Below are 16,585 nucleotides of genomic sequence, written 5' to 3'. Positions count from 1 at the left end.
TTAAAATGGTCTAACTTGAATGAATATGCCATAATATATTGTAACTACCCCACTTGCGCATCTTATATCGCATAAATTTCAATTATACCGCTAGAAACCATTTTTTCGTACTCTCTTCTGAGCTTTTAATGCATCTTAAAGGCCAATACCATTTGCTTTCCTTCTTGGCGATGCAAAATGGACGCACGTTTCTTACGCTTATCAGGACATTTCACCCACACAGCCCCACACATGTGTGTTGGTACTACAACTACGTAAGTGTGTGTGGACTGCCAGCAAAGGGCAGCTGAAAATCCTTGAACATAAAAGGAAAACAAGAAGGCAGCCAGCACATGCACATAAAAACATATGCTCCTGGACAGGATTTAGTTTGGGGACCCCATCCGCCGACTCGCTGCTCGCGAGACGTTGACTGCGACGCCGGCTGCGCTGCAAATGCAACTACTGCACTCTGAAATCGTTATCCTCGTTTCTGTTGGCAAAGGGTCTGGATGCTGGTCCCTCGTTTTTCTTTTAAGCAAATCGGCTTAGAAGAGCGTTGCAAGAAAGTAATATTAATATGGTTTTGAAATCTACCAGGAAGATATATTGCATAGGGTCTGATCAAGAAAAATATACCCAATGATCGCCGATAATGATTAATGATCTAAATTAAGAGGATTTAGAATTCCAATTCCAGGGTTCATGGGGAGTGAGATTTTGGTGTTGCAATTTAAATGTAATCGAAAAAACAAGTTGAAAATCAACTCACTTTGATTTTGTTCATCGAAATAATAATATTAATAAAAATAATAACTGATACTTAGAACCATCTTTAATTGAACTCGTTTATCGAAACACCACTTTCAGTTCTTAGACTTATTCTAGGGATCAATAAATTCCTCATTAAAATTTCAATACTCATATTCAGCATCATATGTAATTGAACTAGGGCTTATGAATATTGCAAAGTATAGATATAATTTTAAATAATCCATAGTTTCAGGAAATGTAATAGGTACATATATGACTATTTAAAGATCATTGTTTAAAGACTGGAATATTGCTAAATGGTAATTTGATTTGTAACTTTATAGAATTCGTTCCTTGAAAATTTCTCAATTTCCGTTCAGAACCTGAAATTACCTCGATCTTGTTGCGACTTGGGAATATTCTTGAACGATTCTCCCTGCCGCACAGACACTGCCCCATTTAAAGGGGAAAAAATTGCAGCGGATAATAGAAAAACATTCAGAGAAATTGCACAGCAAGCGGCAACAAACAAAACAACGGGCTTCACTGGCTGCGGAAAAAATAGTAAGAAGAAGGGAAATAATATAAACAAAATGAAGGAAAAGAAATTGGCGCTCGTGAAATGTTAACGGGGCCAGGAGGGCGTTGAGTTGAGCAGTGGCGGCGGCAGAAGGATATACATCTGCAGCTAGCCCGGAGCAGCGACGCCGGCAGAGGCAGCGACGGCGACTGCGATGCGGGCAGCGCTGAATGTTTTTATCCTTTCTTCGATGTGTCGTCGCGGCATTTTCCTCTGCTCCTGCCTGTGTGTGTGTGTGTGTGTGTGTGCGAGTGTGCCAGTGTGTTTGTGCCAGGACATCACACGGTTTCGCTTTTCTTTTACAACTTTTTGTTATTATTTCGTTTTTTGCTCGACGCCTGCAATGTATTTCTTTCAGTTTGCTGGCGTTTTTTGCTTCATGTGCAAGAAAAAATACAATTTTACTTGGCTTTTTTATGTCCGAGTGTGTGTGTTGGTGTGTCTGTGTGTGCGTGTTTGTTACTGCTGCTTTCCCGAGCTCTACTTCTTGAGTTTCCTTTTCGCGCGCGCCATTTCGCTGCTGCTTTTCCACAGCTCCTGCTGCTACTTACCCGTACAACAAACATGGCCATAAGTCGCCGGAGCGGAGCTCGCTTCCGCTCTGCCTGTTTTCCTTTTTCGCCAGTCGCTGCCCCTGCTTCTGCCGCAGTCGCAGTCGCAGCCGACGTCGCTGTTGGCGTCGCAGTAACTGCGATTGTTGCATGTGGTCCGGGTTTGTTGCCTTTGGCGGGCTGCAACTCTCGTTGTCTTCAGTTCGCTTGGGCTTGGCCAAATCTATTGGTCGCGGTGCCGCGCTCGCGTCCGTGTCCACATCCGCATCCGCATCCGCATCCGTGCCGCATCCGCATCCGTGTCCTGTCGCGGTCGACAGTTGCGGCCGCCGCACGCTAGATGGCGCCTCAACGTAACCAGGGCTGAACAACTGGGGTTGGATTCGGTACATCACAGAAGACTTCCGAGATCCATGTGCTTTAAAGGACAGACTTTATAACAAACATTCGGAGAGGGCTACACAGCTTTTCTACCAAGGCTGTTTAAAAATAGTTTTAGTCAAAGACGCTTCCTTATATTCCAATAGGGGCTTGGTTCTTATAATACTTCTCAAAAACCAATATTCGTAACCCTTTTGGCGGTCTGCACCGTTCCAGAGGGAATAGCTCTGCTTAGCCTCTGCCGGCACCCGTACAGCATAGAACAGCAGTCGTCACACACACATTGATAAGCTACCCTGTGCAAATTACTCACACTAATAAAGGACTAAATGTCATTGTATTCCTTGCCGACCACTGGAATATAGTAAAATAATATATAATAAAACTCCCTTTTAACTTTATTTATTAATACATTGATAATTCTTTAACAACTGTAGATTATTTATTTATTTAAGAGGATAGTAGGGTCTACCAAACTAATACTAACATAGGAGGTGCAGTTCTAGCTACGAGGCTTCGACAACGTATTTATTAACTGTAAATTATATTCATATCATCGATAGCATTAAAGGTTAAAGTGATAAGAAAGTCACAAAAGCTTACAGGAAGGATATACATGAGAATGGTCTTTCGGTCTGGACAAATGTTATTAAATGTTTAGCTTTCTGGATACCAAGAATAGGTTCCAACCTCAATCTCAAATCTCGAAAAATATCCCTTAAACGTAACACATATTTAATTTATTTTTGTCGCAATCTAGAATTACGACTGTTATTATTTAATCTGGCATTTTATCGCAGTATCTTATAAGAGAGAGTTCATTTATATTTATTTACTTATTTGTTTTTGTTCCTGTTTTAAGGCAATTACAAATAACCCCCAACAAATTTTTTCTAGCTATAGCTTATAGGCCCTAAACAATATGTATTTACTTTTGGCTGATATTCTTTATGTTCAAAGTATATATTTGTTGTTACTTAACTAGACACCTTCCTTACACAACGCATTTTTGGCGTATATAGAAAAAAGGTTGAAATATTTTTTTTTAAGTCAAGCAGTTCTTAGGACTAATTATTAGGCAATTCTGCAACATCAGTTAGACTCATAGATCTTGATTGGATGTTGGCATCCAATTGATTCAGCTTTTGTGACTTTCCCAGCGATGCTCACTATTTTTGAAGTCTGATTTGGCACTGGCTTGCTCCCAAGAACCGTCAAACGAGAAGGAAAATGCCAAACGCTGTTTTTCTTGTCTACGCCTACGGCAAGCACAGCTTTTTGAAGAAAAACAGGCACACAGGACCTCTTAGAGAATGTGCAGCACTCACACAAACGTCGCTTGGAGACGGCGAGGAAAAATCAAAATAATAAAAATCACAAACATGAGCAAACCGTATAAAAGAAAATCAATCTGCCGCACCGCCCCGCCACTCCGCCCCTCCGCAAGTCGCGCAAATTCAGCTTTATTTTCTGTTTTTCCCCCGTTTTTCGCTTTTCTTACAAGAAAATGCTGCAGTGCGCGCTGAAACTGCAAATGTATGTCTTTATAACGGGCAGTGTGCATATAAAAAAGGAGCAGGGGGGAATTATAAAATAAAAAAGGGCAGGAATAACAAAAACTGCAGCCGGAGGAAGGTTGCGAGGAGCAACAAAACATTCACAACACACAAGAGTCTCAGTTAACGCACACATACACCGCGGCATTCCTTTATGTTTGTCTGTGTGTGTGTGTGAGTGTGAGTGAGTGTTTGTGTGGGTTGTGTGTATGAAACATTCGCGCGCGCTCGCCATTTTCTTTTGCCTTGAGCTGCTGCACTTTGGCTTCCAGTTGGGCTCCTCAGTTGTTGCAGGTTATCCCACGCTCGCTGACGGACGGAGACGCAGACGGACTCACGGACAAGACTGCCGGACAAGCGGACAGCCGGACAGGCGGACATCCCCAGACCCACACAAACGCACCCAAGAGTCCAACTAGCTAGCACTCACACCCAAATACCTTCTTATCAGCCTTCAAGTAAGGGAAAATGCGGAAAATGGTTAGCTGCGACTTTAAGTGGCGTATACGTGATATCAGCAGCGTTCAACGTGGCGTATACACAATATCAAAGCAGTACCACAACCAAGAAAAGATGAAGTAAACTCCCTATTAAACGTGCAAAAGATAGTGGAGACTTACCATGAAAACTTAGAGCCAAGCAATGAATTTCAAAATCAAAGTTCCTCCACAAAAGTGCAAAAATAAAACCATGTAAACTCCAAATCAAAGCAAAACAAAATTGCAACGCAAAGTTCCTAACACCCAGTGCAAACTACATTTAATATACAAGTAAAATATATTCATATTTCACTTTTAACAAATAAAATAATCACTTAGTATTTTAAATAAATAACTAAAATATTTATCAAACCAAATAATCTTTTAAATAATAATAACCAATACAATTGAATACATAACAAACTCGACGGCAAAACCAAATAAACACACACCATTTGACGGCTAACTTAACACACACTCACCCACCGAGTGGAAATCGCAACCAACCAAAATAAAAACCTAAGTCCCGGCCACAAAATGAAACAATCATAGATGAAAAGTAAACAAGACCCAACCAGCTGAGCAAATAAATCAAAACGCAGAGACAACGAGCGACGAGCCCCGACAAAGTGTTTACTAAACAATAAACAAAACAAAAAGCCAACCAAAATTGGTCAACATATGCAAGTAAAAAGGATTCCTACACATGTCCATCACGAGGATAACCATAAAACTCATAAAAAATAGCAAACTGCCAGCCAGGAAAAGTTTTTCAAGGTCGTTGCTGGCAAGTTCCTGCTGGCAAATCATTTCTATTTGTTTCAATTTGGTGTGCAGCCGAAAAAAATAAAATGGGCGGAAAAAGTTTTGAAGTGCACTCCGCCCCCGCCATCTAAAATAAAATAAAAGTTAAGCCCAAATAAAAAGACATCAAATTTGGTTGCAAACTTTTTGTTCGCTTTTCGGTATGTTTTTTCAATGTGGGCTGTGTGTGTGTGGAAAATCAAACAAACTGTGCTTCAGTTAGATAAATTGCTGTAAGCGGGGGATTCCCCTCCCCCCCTTTCGAAAGTGAAATTGTCGAGCGGGAATAAAAAGCGTTGCCTACATTTGGGCTCCACTGGGCTTGGTTGTCATGCACGAACTCATTGGCAAATACAGCCATCCGGACATGGACTTGCTGAAGGATCAGCTGAAGCGGGGTGGTTACATGGGCGCCCTTGGGCCGCCCACCCCCGGCGCCACCGCCCCCGCCCCCTCGCCCTTCCTGATGCCCGCGGAATTCTACAAGAGCCTGTTCGCCAGCGCCGTTCTGCAGCAACAACAGCAGCACAAGTTCTACGGCGGAACGCCCTCGCCCAGCCCCGCCCCCAGCCTATCACCGTCCTCAGGTCGCTCGCATCCACCCGGCAATTTGTTGTTTTCCACGGCAGCTGCAGCAACCGCCTGTGTTCCGGAGAACGGGAACGGTCCGGTGAAGACGGAGCTCGAAGAGCCGGATCAGGAGACCCAGGAAAACGGCGGACATGAGGAGCAGAAACCCATCATCGGAAAGAACCCAAGCGACAGTGTTAGTATGGGAGTTCGGGCAGAAGTAAATGAGGGGTCATAAATGGGATTTCAAGGGGTTTAATTTTGATTATTTTGGGATGCAGATAAGTACAAATAAAACAAGGAAGAACGCTATAGTCGAGTACCTCGACTATCAGATACCCGTTACTCAGCTAAATGGAGATATGCAAGCAGCAAAGCGAGATTAAAATGCGCCACCTACCGGCGGTATACAGATTTAAGCGTTATGGGCGTTAGAGTGGGCGTGGCAAATTTTTTTTTTGGACCAATCGCTAGGTATTGTCGAGACCAATACATTTCAGTTAAAATTTTTTATCTAGCATAACAATTTTGGGCGTCACAGGTTTTCGCGGTTTGTGGGAGTTAGAGTGGGCGTGGCAAATTTCTTTTTGGATCAATCGATAGGTATTGACGAGACCAATACATTTCAGTTAAAATTTTTTATCTAGCATGAAAATTGTGGGCGTCACAGGTTTTCGCGGTTTGTGGGCGTTAAAGTGGGCGTGGCAAACTTTTTTTTGGATCAATCGATAGGTATTGATGAGAACAATACATTTCAGCTAAAATTTTTATTCTAGTATCAAAACTGTAGGAGCCACAGTTTTGGGCGGTTTGTGGGCGTTAGAGTGGGCGTGGCACTGTGCTGAAACAAACTTGCGCTGCGTAAGAAGCTCAGGAATCTGCACGCCAAATCTCAATAGCCTAGCTCTCATAGTTTCCGAGATCTCAGCGTTCATCCGGACGGACAGACAGACGGACAGACGGACAGACGGACAGACGGACAGACGGACAGACGGACATGGCTAGATCGACTCGGCTAGTGATGCTGATCAAGAATATATATACTTTATGGGGTCGGAAACGCTTCCTTCTGCCTGTTACATACTTTCCGACGAATCTAGTATACCCTTTTACTCTACGAGTAACGGGTATAACAAGGCTTTCCTGTGTCTACACTCCCTGCATGGGTAACTCAAGTTGGTACTGCGAAGGACGCAACCCTTAAATTAGATTACTTGCCCCACAATTAAAACTTAATTGTCACATGAAATAAAATGTTTCTATCAATGCCACTTACGTCCACATGATACTTTGGTTATTTAAATAGTAATTAAGGGCTCTAAAATAGGTTTAAGATATGAGGTATCTATCTTACCTAAAAACATTTATATAATTATACCCGTTACTCGTAGAGTAAAAGGGTATACTAGATTCGTCGGAAAGTATGTAACAAGCAGAAGGAAGCGTTTCCGACCCCATAAAGTATATATATTCTTGATCAGGATCACTAGCCGAGTCGATCTAGCCACGTCCGTCTGTCCGTCTGTCCGTCTGTCCGTCTGTCCGTCTGTCTGTCCGGATGAACGCTGAGATCTCGGAAACTATGGGAGCTAGGCTATTGAGATTTGGCGTGCAGATTCCAGAGCTTCTTACGCAGCGCAAGTTTGTTTCAGTACAGTGCCACGCCCACTCTAACGCCCACAATCCGCCCAAAACTGTGGCTCCTACAGTTTTGATGCTAGACTAAAAATTTTAACTGAAATGTAATGTTCTTATCAATACCTATCGATTGACCCAAAAAAAGTTTGCCACGCCCACCCTAACGCCCATAAACCGCCCACAAACTTCAAAAAATCGTAATTATGAACGTGGATATCTCGGAAACTATCAAAGATAGAGAATTGGGATTTCAGATTTAGATTCCGTAGCCTTATACGCAGCGCAAGTTTGTCACGCGAATATGCCACGCCCACTCTAACGCCCACAAACCGCGAAAACCTGTGATGCCCACAATTTTTATGCTGAATAAAAAATTTTAACTGAAATGTATTGGTCTCGTCAATACCTATCGATTGGTCCAAAAAAAATTTTCCACGCCCACTCTAACGCCCAAAACGCTTAAATCTGTATACCGCCGGTAGGTGGCGCATTTTAATCTCGCTTTGCTACTTGCATATCTCTATTTAGCTGAGTAACGGGTATCTGATAGTCGAGGTACTCGACTATAGCGTTCTTCCTTGTTTTTAGCAATGACCTTTATACTCGGGTAACATAATGCTTTGTTTATCGGAACAAATTTAAAAGGTATGGTTTTCTAGTGTCTATTTCTAAACTTTGATAGGATACCTTTTTGCTAGTGTATCTTAAAATTTTAGTATGAGTAGCAATTCAGCATATATTAGCAAGATAGGCCTCTACCGACTGGTACATGGTATGAATGCCATTAAAAAGGCATTTCTTTTTTCATGCTCAATACATTAACCAACAAAATTTTAAAATGTTTGACGAAACCCCTTTTCACACAGGCAACAAACCATTTTTCATTGCAGAAGCCGCACAACAACAACGGCTATTCGTGGTCCACCGGCAACAACAACGAGGTTGTCAGCAATAGCAGCCACACCAACAACAACAGCCACCCCACAACACCACCCACTCCGCCCCACGAGGCGAGCGCCACCCAAGCGACTTCGGTGTCCGCAATTAATTTGAATCAAGCCCAACCCGCATCACAGACGCGTCCAAACTTTGGCAGCTCCATAAAGTCACCACCATCAGAACCGGACGCGGTCACCGTAGCCACGTGCAAAAGTCAGGAGAACAGCGCCGGCCAGAACCCCGCCTCCGACCCCCACTCCGACCCCAATCCGGCCCAGAACCCCAGCTCGAATCCAACGGCCGCTGCCGTGGCCGCCGCTGCCGCCGCCGCCGCCGCTGCCAACATGCCGATCGGCGGCGTCCAGGGCCAGAATCCCACCCAGGGCCTGGTCCACTGGATGAGTGCCGTGATGGCCGAGCACATGACCGGCCAGACGCACCACGATCCCGGCGCCGTGGGCATGCACTACATGTGGAACGGCAACGTTGACGTGAGTACCTCGGATTTTGATTAGCCGGGGATGGGCGGGGAAATTTGAGAGGCGTGTCACCTATTATTCTAAGCCACACTGGAAAATAACTATTATGGTTCATCATATTTGTACCTGACAGGGACTTCGTTTTATGTTTTGGGAGTTCCTAATACCACTTTTTATTGCTCAAAGTATTGTAAAATGTACTATTTGGGTAAATGCACTTATTACATTTGACAATCACTTCGTACATTTTTTATTCATAACCCACTAAAACAATATTTACAAGGTACCATGAAAAAGGGATAAATCCTTCCCTTATCAACATCTGTAGTTATAATGTAAAGATTTTTCTATATTTTATAATTCAATTTAACTTTAAATATTGTTAAGAACGTAGGAAATTTATCTTTTATAGCTATATAAAAGACTTCTTACCCTTGAAACGTTTGTTGAGTTACAATGTAGATACAGTACTTTGAACAAAGGAATGCCTTAAATCCTTTAATGTTAAAATTTGGTGGTGTTTTATTAAGTTACAAATACAACCGCCATTACGTTTACAAGGTATAGGATATAGTTCGGATGTTAGAGTAAACGTGAATTTTCAACTTCGAAAACATTTGGAAATTTGGATTTTAAAGTTTACGTTTAGTTAAACATGCGGAAAAGAAATGGCCCCTTTGAGTAATATGAATTTACTTATCTGTTAATACAAGTACATCTTTATGGGTACATATTTATGTGAGGCTAGACCCAAATGCGATAAATCAAATATATTTGCTTCAGTGTATTAACTTCGGACTTGTCGCTGAAGTTTGTCTTGCAGTTTTCTCTGTTCGCGGACAAACTTTTCAGAGATAGAGCAAATGAGACGCAGATGGGAGCAGGGGTAAAGTCGAAAAAGGAAAACTTTTCTACTTGACACTGCAGCCGGGTGCTTCAGACCCAAGATGATAGTGGTTCCAAGAGACCAATGAAGCTGCGCCATAATTAATATGGAAGCAAACTTGCCCAGCTAAGTGAATTAAATGAGTGATAGCTGCCTGTGAAAATTAAACGGGAGTCTTAATTGGATTGCAGTCTAATTCTATATATTTTTCAGATTTTTATCAGCACTTCAAGTTTTTTATGGCCCTCTTCTTTCTCTTGCTCCCACATTGCATCTGAAAATTCCTCAAAATAGCAAGGATTCTGAGAAAAACTGCTTAAAACTTGACTAAAGACAACGACCTTAACCCTTGAGCCCAGCTTCAGGTCAAGTCTTTTGCCGTAGAACCCATTTCCAGTGATTTGCCAGCAACAACCCCTTTTTCGATTCCAGCAGCTCATCTGCGACGATTCTTTTGGACGGGAGTGGGCCACCCACTCCATCGTGGCCCCCAAAGCCAAACCCTTCCGCCTGCACTTTCACTGGGCAAAACTTCGGGCCAACAACTGTTTCGGCCAACTCAACCCCATCGCCGTCTGTTCCTAAACCTTCAGCCCTTTCCATTTCTCCAAGCAGACGCGACGCTGAAAAAAATCCTTTTGAGCTTCCCCTTCCTGCGATTTTTTTATACCTTTTTCTGTTTTGTTTTTGCCCGCTGCTCCTTCTGCGAATTTCCAGCAAAACGCTTTGCTCTCTGCTCGCGTGCCACGGTGTGTAAAAAATCGTACAATTTTTTCTTTGCATTTTTTGTGCGTTTTTCAAGATGTAAACAAGTTTTTCTTTGCGCGACGCGTTAAACATTGTTTTGTTGGTCTTGCTGTTCACCCTCCCCTTTTTTTGCTCCGGCTTTCTTTGTTTTTCCCTTTGCTTTCCATTGAGCTTGAGCGAGTTTCCCAACAGTTTTTTTAAGGAGCAGCGAAATTATTGTTTTGAATGGAGAGTGATTGTCTCCAAGGACGACGACGTGTCCAGGCAGAAAGGTTCACCTTGGATTTCCAACCAGCCACCACCGCATCCCACCCAGAGTTTCCATTCAATGGACTCGTTAGCGAGTCTTGGCGAAACCCATTTAAAACTTTGCTACACCCGCATGATTCTTAAAGGATATTCGTAGTTAATTAATTTTTAAAGTTGAACAATGGTTTGTCCTCTTCTAGCCATCCATCTGCCCTTTACCAACTGGCTGCATCAACAATCACGTATTTTTTGCTGCTGTTGTCACTTGCATTAGCGAAATTAGTTAGCCGAGGCAAGCAGTGCAAGGTTGCCAAAGGAGCTCATTAATTAATTTAGCACTTAATTTTCGCCAGAGCACGAAACTAAAGTAGATTAGTTAGTCGCAAATTAATTATATATCCCTTAAACATATGCCAAACCTGTCTGCCGTACAAAGAAAACCACCGACCGCGGCACGTTGGAAAACAAAGCTTTGCAATTAATACTTACGCGTCAATTAGAGGAAAAAACCGTCAACGGAAAAGTGAAAATTGAAATGCGAAGCGAAACAAACCGGCCACAGGCCACCTCCAACTCCAACTCCGATTGGAATTGAGTACGATTCTGTATCCGAGGCTAAAACTGACTAATGGGGCCAGTCACGGCACGTCGCGTTGGGAACGGAGTTAGAGCGAAAGCGAAAAAAACAAGGGGCGGAAAGCAGAACCGCCAAAACCGCAAGCAACTTCAATTTTTTAAAGTAATTGCAACAAAGTTGGACACAATTTTTGTGTTGCAACAAAATCAACAAGAACCAGAGACAACCTATTCTAACCTCAGACCTCGACGCCGCACTTTGGCGACAAAAAAACTAAGCAAGAGGTAAAGGTTACTGAAGGATAGCCGAATATTTTAATGCCCTTGCTCCTTTCATATTAAATATTGATATATAATTCATGATCCATATAAATATGGGAAAGCAGATCACTTTTATATGGCCCCATATCTATGCCAAATTGTGAAGTTTTTCAAGATGTATGTTTATAAATCGCTGTTTGTCAGATTTGAGATCGAAAAGACTTGCAAGGTTATTAAAAAATGCATTGATTACACGAAAAAGGTAAACCTCATTTAAAACTTAAGGTAGACAATTATTTTTAACTTGAATTTTTTTGTTTATAAACATTAAGATAATTCCCAAATCCCTGAATTATTGGCAAAGATGTCTCAGCCTTTTTAAAGGGCATTGCAGAAATGAGACAGAAGTGCGGATGGTCAAACATTTGAACACGAAAAAAGCAGGAACTTAGTTTATTTTTTCCTTTCGACTAAATGCGAAAAAAATCAATAGGAGCAGACAGTGGCAACATGACTAAAAAGATGTGAAGCCAGGGAAATAAAATAAAAATGAAATGCACAAGGAGGAAGGGCAGGGGCAGGCTAAGCCAAGGTGAGGGGTTCACGAGCGGAGCGTCTTGCGAGGAGGGGTTGCAGCTGGACCACCCAGACCGGACCGAAATCCCCCGGCAAAGGTTGCTACATTGTGCAAAACACGCTCGGGGGCTGGGCTGGGGGTCCTGCGAGTCCTGTCGGATGGTCAGGACGTGCAATTGCAGGGGAAAAAAATGTTTTAACGTTTTCCGCCTAATTTTTTGCACTTTTTAACGCTGCATAGAGGCGGCTAAGCCACCCAATCTGCCCCACCCACCGGACGCGACGTCGACGTCGCTGCCAGCAGCCCGGCGAAGGGGTTAAAAAATTTGTTTTGATTTTTTTCCTCTAGAAACTCTTTGGTTTTTTGCGTTTTTCTTTTTTTTTTTGAGCCTCAGAGCGAGACAGCAAGGGAGAAAGAGAAAGCTGCCTCTGCGCGCTGTGCCATTTTTTGCGTTTTCGCAAAATGTCTTCCTTTTTTATTCCTGTCCATTTTTGCTGCGTGCTGCAAACCAAACTTGGCGGAAATGGAAAATGGGAGTGGGCCAAGCGACGCCTTCCTGTTGTTGCTGGGCTTGTATTTGGTGCTGGGCTGTTGGTTAGAGAGCACTTCCGTCCGTCGTCCGCCGTCCATGTCCACATCCACATCCACATCCACAGCCGTGTCCGTGGCTCTGGTCATCTTCATCAGCAGCTGCGTCTGTGCGTGTGTCTGTCTCCCGCCTTTTTTCCTGCTTTTTAGCCCACCTACTAACTAGTCATGGCTGCAGGGAGGGGGAGTGGCGGCAGGGTGGCGAGTTGGCCAAAAGGATCGAGAAAGAGACAGGGAGAGGGATGCAGAGACAAGGCAACTAAAACAACAAGGCTAACGCTCGGCGGTTCACACCCACACAGGCGCAGCCCCACGCACACTCGCATACGTGTGTGGGCCTATCACACAGTGGCCAACTCCCCTTGCGCTATGCAACACTTTTTTAGTTGTGTTTTGGCCTGCTTTGTTTTGCTCCGGTTTTTTGCGATTTTGCGTTTTTGCGTTGGGCCAACACCAAAAGCCGCCGCACTTTTGTCGCTCTCGTCGACATTCGCCATCGCCGTCGCCGTCGCCGTCGCTTTGACACCTCGATTGTGTGCAGCGCGGTTTTCTATTTCAATTGACACTCACATTTATTTGTATTAGTATTTCGAGCCGCTGGCCTCCTCTTTTTTGTATGTGGCTTTTCTTGGCGGTTTCCGATTCATGCATGCCCTTTTTCAAGCCTTTTTTGCTGAGCACATCGCCAATGAAGATCTTGTTACAATAGATAAAGAGCAATTGGAAGCATCTATTTCGGGGAAGCATTCAATATTTATTTTTTAGAAAATGTATGGAAAAAATAAATCAATTAAGTGGTTTTATATTTCAATTGATGCAAGCATTCATCTGTAAGTGGTTACCTAATCCCTTATGCGCTACATTTTTGTTGAGTGGATTTTTTAATGAGAGTTTTAGATGGTTTTGAAACAAAACGCACACAATGTATTATATTTATTAAATTAGATGGGGATAATTATCGTTATTTTACAAACGTAGAGGAGCAATATGATATGTCGCGAAATCATTACTTAAAAAAAATGCACATAGAGACAAGCACTTAATTTTATTTTCAAAATTTTCTTAATAATTTTAATATGTCTGGCAGTCATATCAAAATATTAAGAACAGGATTTATTTTAAAGTAATGGTTGCTTCTAGTTGACTTATAAAACCTTTATTTTTAAGAAAAAATACACAGTAGCATAGGAAAGAAGATGTTACTATATCTATGCATTTCTTTATTAGTAAGGAACACAATTTTCTATTAACCTTAAGCCATCGTCCAAGTCATTTGTTTCCATTTGACTAAATTGTTAATAAATAATCTGATAAAATTACAAATTATTATAATCGGCAATTGCACTTAAAAATTGGCGAGCGCCAAAGATATCTCCTCCTATCGAAAAAATGAAAAATAGTTAGAAGTGACTAACTTCGCTTAAAATAAATTTAAGGGACGCACTATATTTCGAATTGTATGCACATATACTTTAATATTTTTTACCTGCAGAAAGTTACCAACTTGTGTAAAATGAATAATAAATTCACTAAATCAAACACTATTAACTTATTAATCTAAACTTTTGATCCTTAGAAAGTAGTACTATTATCCACTTAAATTTGATCTTATTGTTCTATTCCATGTGCTATTGGCCGGCTAATTGACCAACGAAACCCGAAACCCAACAACCACAGCATGCCAAAGACATAGGCGATTACAATCTTTGGCCGCCGACGCCGCGCAGTCATCAGCATGCCAGCGAGCATCATCCGATGTCCCTGAAGCAGGAGTACGAGGTAAGTGCCCCGCTAAATGTTCGCTATAGCATGTTTATCTATAGATCCGTATCCGAGCGTTGGTAAAACAAACTGGCATAACTTTATGGCTCGCCAAATGGGGGGAGGCGAAACAAAAACAAATTCTAAGCTCGCGTGCCGCCATCGCTTTGGATTTGTTTTGACCCCCCTTTTCCTGTACCACCCATCCATCCACCCATCCAACCACCCATCCATCCACCCATCCAACCATCACGCTTATTTACTTTCATAGCCCACTGTGTCTGGTAAAAGCCAGACCAGATTTTGCTTTTGTTTCGCCGCTGCAATATTTGTATTTATATTTTCTTGTTGCATTTTGGGGCTTTCCCGCCCGCCTAAGCATATGGAAATTGTTTAGAAAAAGCCGGCTGGCATTTATTTTTTGACACGGCCAGCGGCAGGCCAAGTTTATTTTATTCGATTTCCGTTTTGTTGGCATCGCATCGATGACGGCGGGGGTCATGTCGTCCTAGGTCATGTCTGGCTGGAGGATTTTAACCCACATTCGGAATTTACATGCAATCGAAAGCGGTGGCATTTTTTAGACGTTCTTTTCCTTATTTTCCACATTTTTTCCATCGCATCTATCACTCTCGCTGGCCGGCGGTTAGAATTTTTATTTATATTCGGCGTTAGTCGCCTTGATGTGGATGGACTGTTGGTTTTGTCACGCGTTCGATTTGCTTTTCAATTCATTTATCGCTTGTTTAGCTTTGACGCGCCCTGACAGCTGGCGAAAACATTTGTTATTTGTGATTTTCACTGTGTAAATCGCATTCGTTTTTTGCACTGGACATTTTAATGCGATTTTCCGGGCTGAGAGTCATTAGAAAATTTGTTTAAATATTTTGACAGCGCGCACAAATTGTTTTATGGCCATTTGATGCGGGGTCAGCGCTGCACATTTGCGAATGCATATTTGATAATAATGTTAAGTTGATGAGGTTAATTAAATGCGTGTAGAATAATTATGAATTGACATTAGACACAAGCAATTATCAGGGATTGGCCAGATTAGAAGCGGCAATTGTAAATCGAATTAACTGAATTGCTTTTGGCTTTTCCGCCACGCGGAGCTTTTGCACACGATTTGTGACGAATTAACTTAATGGCCACAATGTTTTCCTTTCCCTTTCAGGCCAAAATGAACGATCACCACCACAACAATCTGCAGAAAGGTGAGTCAGCCGACGGCTCGGACCTATACCAACCAGCCACCAGATCACTTGACCTACCCAGAACCTGACTGACGACAATGCTCTTGTTAATTAATTGCTCACAAAAACAGCCCGACCGATAATCACGAATTTCCCAGATTCAGATCGCGGCGCGCGAACCGCAGATCTCTCAGATACCGATCTAAACCCACTCGCCGAAGAATGCAAAAGCTAAATTGGAAAACGCGTGCGGGCCGCCGAACAAAAGCCGGCAAGACAATGTGCTCCGATCTCATACTCCCACGGAGTACCACACAGGGAACAATTTCACTATTGGCTACTTAACATAAAATTATCTGGGTACCGTAGTTCTGATTAAATCTAAAAAATACATAATAATGTTAAATATATCTGATAGAATCAGATGAAAGATATGTTGTGGCTGTAGTCAGCTTCTATGTTTCTTTGTTTTCTAAAGGAGAAACTTTCCTGGTAATATGAAATTTTTTAAAGCCTTTCGTTTTCGGGTAATGTTAATGTAGAAATACAAACCGATTAATTCAAAAAAAGAACATTTTCAAATCTACAAGATCATCTTGTTTTAAAATATATATCAAAAGTACTAAACTCATTTTAAGCCATGTTATATATTAGCTGATTTTTTTACGGTGCAGCAAAATAAGCCCAAAAATTGACCTTTAACAGTCGCAACAGCAACAACAGTCTCAAGATGCTTACAAGATGTTTACATAAATTCCTAAAATGCAAACAACATTTTAGCTGGGCTCGTTGGTAGCAGCATTGTTGCTGCTGCAACTAGCAACATCCAGCTACCAACTAGCAACAGGCAACATTGACAGCAACACGCTCCTGTTTGGAGTTGCAACTTCCATCCGGCTGGCCTTACCTTTACCTGGATCTGGACCCCCAGAGCTTGTTGGCGTTGACGTTGGCGGCAATGATCGCCGACCGATAATGTCAACGCTAGGCAATTGGCCAATAAGGTTGTTGTTGCTGTGGTGGTTGCTGTTGCTG

At 42.3% G+C, this 16,585-nt stretch overlaps 2 protein-coding genes across 4 annotated transcripts in view; one reads left to right on the top strand and one right to left on the bottom strand.

Moving 5' to 3' along the window:
- rn (rotund) overlaps nt 1-16,585 on the top strand; it is a 46,665-nt gene that overhangs the window by 3,794 nt on the left and 26,286 nt on the right. For 2 of the 3 annotated variants that reach the window (XM_036819189.3, XM_036819188.3), the window contains exons 3-5: nt 8,182-8,721; nt 14,271-14,372; nt 15,532-15,571. In XM_036819189.3, the coding sequence (XP_036675084.3) occupies nt 8,182-8,721; nt 14,271-14,372; nt 15,532-15,571 (682 nt within the window). Of the gene's footprint in view, nt 1-5,322; nt 5,850-8,181; nt 8,722-14,270; nt 14,373-15,531; nt 15,572-16,585 lie in introns of those variants that run through there. The other variant, XM_036819190.3, reaches the window with a different exon arrangement.
- On the bottom strand, nt 1,733-4,181 carry LOC108017093 (uncharacterized). The gene is given in 6 exon segments (XM_065866965.2): nt 1,733-1,898; nt 1,901-1,932; nt 1,935-2,027; nt 2,030-2,147; nt 2,150-2,226; nt 4,139-4,181. Coding segments are annotated over 6 exon segments (402 nt in total). The 3' UTR covers nt 1,733-1,859.

This window comes from Drosophila suzukii, chromosome 3 (genome assembly GCF_043229965.1).
Source record: "Drosophila suzukii chromosome 3, CBGP_Dsuzu_IsoJpt1.0, whole genome shotgun sequence".
NCBI classification, from domain to species: domain Eukaryota; kingdom Metazoa; phylum Arthropoda; class Insecta; order Diptera; family Drosophilidae; genus Drosophila; species Drosophila suzukii.
Note: the sequence above shows the minus strand (reverse complement) of the source record. Positions and strands in the feature narration are given on the sequence as shown.